Source organism: Elephantulus edwardii, unplaced genomic scaffold (assembly GCF_000299155.1).
Source record: "Elephantulus edwardii isolate Elephantulus edwardi_28Jun2011 unplaced genomic scaffold, EleEdw1.0 scaffold00011, whole genome shotgun sequence".
Classification (NCBI taxonomy): Eukaryota; Metazoa; Chordata; class Mammalia; order Macroscelidea; family Macroscelididae; genus Elephantulus; species Elephantulus edwardii.
This window is the reverse complement of record NW_006399761.1, coordinates 13435286-13439475: the sequence shown is the minus strand read 5'-3', so window position 1 is coordinate 13439475 and position 4190 is coordinate 13435286. Positions and strand designations below refer to the sequence as shown.

The 4190-nt window shown below is 47.4% G+C and overlaps 1 protein-coding gene across 1 annotated transcript in view; it reads left to right on the top strand.

Moving 5' to 3' along the window:
• Window positions 1-3915: 3915 nt before the first annotated feature.
• RTN4 (reticulon 4) overlaps window positions 3916-4190 on the top strand; it is a 62322-nt gene continuing 62047 nt past the window's right edge. Inside the window, exon 1 of the mRNA XM_006880928.1 lies at window positions 3916-4095. Coding sequence (XP_006880990.1) covers window positions 3916-4095 — 180 coding nt within the window. The remainder of the gene's footprint in view (window positions 4096-4190) is intronic.

Below are 4190 nucleotides of genomic sequence, written 5' to 3'. Positions count from 1 at the left end.
ATAACTTTTAGAAGTCACTGGGATCAGGAATATAATTTTTTCTTCTTTGTTGGATGTGAATGTTCTATTACCATCTCAGAATTTACTATTTAAGTTCTGACTCAAGGTGATGGTGGCTGTTAGATGCCATGGAGCTAAGTTCATAGCAATCCTATGAACAGCAGACCTGAAGCCTGTCCTATTCTGTGCCATTCTCATTATCTCTGGCATAGTCAAGAACATTGTTGCAGTCACTCAGTCAGTCCATTTCATTGGGAGGAGGTTTTCCTCTCTTGAGCAAACTTGCTACCTTTCCAAGCGAGATATCCCTTTCCAAGGAGTAGCTTCTCCTTGCAGCATTCCCAGAATATGAGAGACAGCACTTTGCCGTCTGTGCCTTCAAGGTGCCTCCTAGTTATACTATTTCCAAGACTTACCTATTTGTTCTTTTGGAAGTCCATTAGATATGTAGTACTCTTCTCCAATATCACAACTCAAAGGTTTCAATTATTCTTCTGTCATCCTTATTCATTGTCCAGTCTGAGATGCATAGCAAATGATCTAAGAGACCATGGCTTGAATCAGCACACCTTAGTCTTTGAACTGACATCATTGCTCTTCAGTATTTTGGCAGAGTCCCTGACAGCATACTTGCCCAGTGCCATACACCTCCTGACTGCTGGTGCAAAGGGTGTTGATTGTTGATCTAGCAAGATCATTGAAAACTTCAATCTTTCCTCCATTCATAATGATGTTGCAGATTGGCCTAGTAGCAAGGAACTTTTTTTTTCTTGATGTTGAGGTTGAATCCATATTGAAGGGTACAGTCCTTGATCTTCTGCAGCAAACACTTCAGGTGTTCCTTACTTTTACTGAGCCAGGTTGTGTCATTTGTGTGACACAGATGTAACACGTGTTGATGAGTCTTCCTCCCACATTCTTCTTCATAGAGTGCAGTGACACTGTGGTCTTTCTTTTATAACTTTTTTAAAATATTAATATTCAGTAACTGGGGTAATGAGGATAAGTGTGTCAGAGACAATAAGATTGCCACAGGATAGACCAAGGTTTAGTTTTGTTGTCCATAGGTTCTTTATGAGCCACAGGTGACTCGATGGCCCCTAACAACAACAACAACAACAATTCTTCAGTGACTATTTTAGTAGTATCAGGAGGTAGGTACGGAGACATATGAATGAGGAAATATCTCCTAAGTAACTTAAAGATGTTATCTGAAAATCCTGTATCATTTGCCATTTAGGTATTTCAAAACAACTGTATTAGGAAAAACAGTGTAGAGAAGACTGAATTGCAGACAGCTAAATTGTGACTTAATAGAAAAAGCTCCCAGGTTCATACCATAAATATTTTGCTCGTGTATTTTTGGCTCTGTCTGCAGTTGGGTGACATCGTGTACACTAGATAATCTTTAAAAAACACTTGGCAAATACTTCAGACATAACTGGTAAAGTCATCATTATAGGAATCAGTTTTGTTTTAAATGGACGTTAACTTACGCATAAAACAAGCCAGTGAAGTTTTAAATTGAAGATGGAACATTCAGTTAATGATGTTCAGCCTTAATACTATACCGCCAAAACTCTACACCAATTCTTTTTCTCTTCCGTCTCTTTTCAAAAAGCCAAACCCAGACTCAACAATCATTTAGTTAAAAAAAGCCACTTTATATTTGTAGAATTAAACGTGCTAGGTCTAACATGACCAGTTAACATTGGCAGGAAATCTTGTTTTACCTTTCCCTTTTAATTCCCAAACCACATCTCAAATTCCAACTGATTGTCATCCAATCAGTTCCTAGTCATAATAACAACCTGTTTCCAAGGTTACGAATCTTAATGGGAGGAGACTACACATCTTTCTTTTCTTTAAACCCCCCGTCCTTAGGTTGCTAGCCGATTCCAACATGGAGCTACAGACAACCTTTTTTTTTTCTTCCCCATTTTTTAAAATTAATTTTAATGAAAGTTTACAGAGACTTAGGTTTTCCACTCATTCATTGTTGCACTTTTCTCCCTACCCACCTCCCTCCCCCCCCAATTCACTCTTCTCCTTGAAAAGAAAGAAAAACTCTTTCATTGTTACACAGTCCCTCCCCCTCAGGTCCACTCCACCATGCAGCCTTTACTCTGGACTCCTGTCATGACAATAACACCCATTCATATGTCCCTTTTAAACAGTTCTGTCCCTCATCTGTTTCAGTGTAATAGACAGCATTCCTTCTGGTGAGCAGGGCAACATGCTATAGACGAAGCCATCAAAGCTGTTTAAATTAAGCCTAGGGTAATATTAATTAGTTAACAATTTGCTTAAATAACTCGTGATTCCCAGTAGCAATTAAAATTCTTAATCATTAATCTAGCCTAGCACTCTCCAATAGAAAAATATTGTGGGTCACATATGTATTTAAGTTTCTAGGGTGGCCTACTGGCAAAAAGCTGCGCTGCAGTCTCAAAGGTATGAGGTTCAAGGCCACCAGCTGCTCTGCAGGAGAAGGATGGGCAATCTTCTTCCTCTGTTCAATTAGCTGCCTCTGAAAACCCGCCGGAGGGTCAGCTCTGGGTCGGTTCTGACTCCATGGGACACAACAACAACAAACCACAGGGGAGGAGATTGTCCATCTTTGTCTCATGACAAAGGATTTGAACCCTGTATCTTTGAGTTGGCAACAACCACCTCCTAATCCACTAGACACCAGACCTCCCTCAGAATGATGAAAGGGTCTTGTTAACCTTTGGATGCAGATTCTTGTATGCTCTGCACCTACTTTCCTGAAACCCTCCAAGTGGAATGGGGATCATGACCATCCTGGCACATCCAACTCATGAATACTGGGCTTCCTGACTCGGAGAAAGCCTGAATCATCGGAAATGCCTGGTGAGCCGAAGGTGACTCAAAATGTCATGTGAGCCAACTTCGCCTCCCAAAGCATCTATTTCCACTTTCCTCTCTCCTGCTCTGTGGGTGACTCATCCTCCCTCCGTGTGAAAGTTCAGCAAACTCTAAACCCCCTTGGGTGGAGACGAGAGTGCACCCCAAAGGCCTCTTCTCAGCTGCTTGACCCATCTCATCCCAGGTGCTGCAGCTTAGAGTGACCAGAAGAGGGTCAGAGCCATCATTTTGGGAGTGGTAGTCGTACTAGTGGTGAAAGAGTTTGGAAATTTTAGTTTGATAAACGTGGAACATTTTATTTCAAATTAGGTTAAAACTTAAATGTCCATTTAAGTCATGACGGCCTACTTGACAGTACCCACCCTGGGTTTTCCCTTTTTCTGCTAGGAAAAGTTTGCAACACCGCCCTCGGTCCAGGATAACGCCCTTCCGGTGGCGCGCTAGCACCCTCCCTGACCCCTCCCGGTCCGCAGCCCGGTCCCTGCCGCTGGACATAGAGGACACAAGGATCCAGGGAGGTCCGGCAAGGCCGAGACCCCACCCAGATGCCGGTCAACCCAGCGCCAGCAAGGGTGGTGCTCCCAGTTCCAAGTCCCGCCCACGGAGCTCAACTCCAGCCAGTAAGAGAGGAAGGGGCAGCAGGCCCCGCCCACCTCAGAAATCGTTCCCTTCTCTTTGGGCGGGCTGGTTGTCTATCTTCTTCATCCCGCAGCCGATTGGCTCCGTCCCTCCCGCGCCAATCCCTGCCTTTCCCGGCCGGGGAGGGTGAGTCACGCCAAGCTGGGCGGGGAGTCGGCTGGCCTCTCTCCTTCGCTTTTCTGGGCGGCGGCGGCGGCAACTGGGGACGGGGCTGGTGGCGCATCACGGGCGCGGAGGCAGGAGGAGCAGGCTCATTGTTCCGAGAGCCGTCGCCACTGCAGGTCTCTCGGCCCGGCCCCTCTCGGTCCGCCCCAGCCCCCACCACCGCCCCCCGAGCAGCGGCCCCGGCGGCGGCGCAGCCACAGCAGCATCTCCACCCCGGCGGCCATGGATGACTTGGACCAGACGCCGCTGGTCTCCTCGTCCTCGGACCTCCCGCCCCGGCCGCAGCCGCAGTTCAAGTACCAGTTCGTGACGGAGCCCGAGGACGAAGACGAGGAGGAAGAGGAGGAGGAGGAGGACGACGACGAGGACTTGGAGGAGCTCGAGGTTCTGGAGAGGAAGCCCGCCGCCGCGCTGTCCGCAGCCCCGGTGCCCGCCGCCCCCGCCGCGCCCCTGCTGGACTTCGGCAATGACTTGGTGCCCCCCGCGCCCCGGGGGCC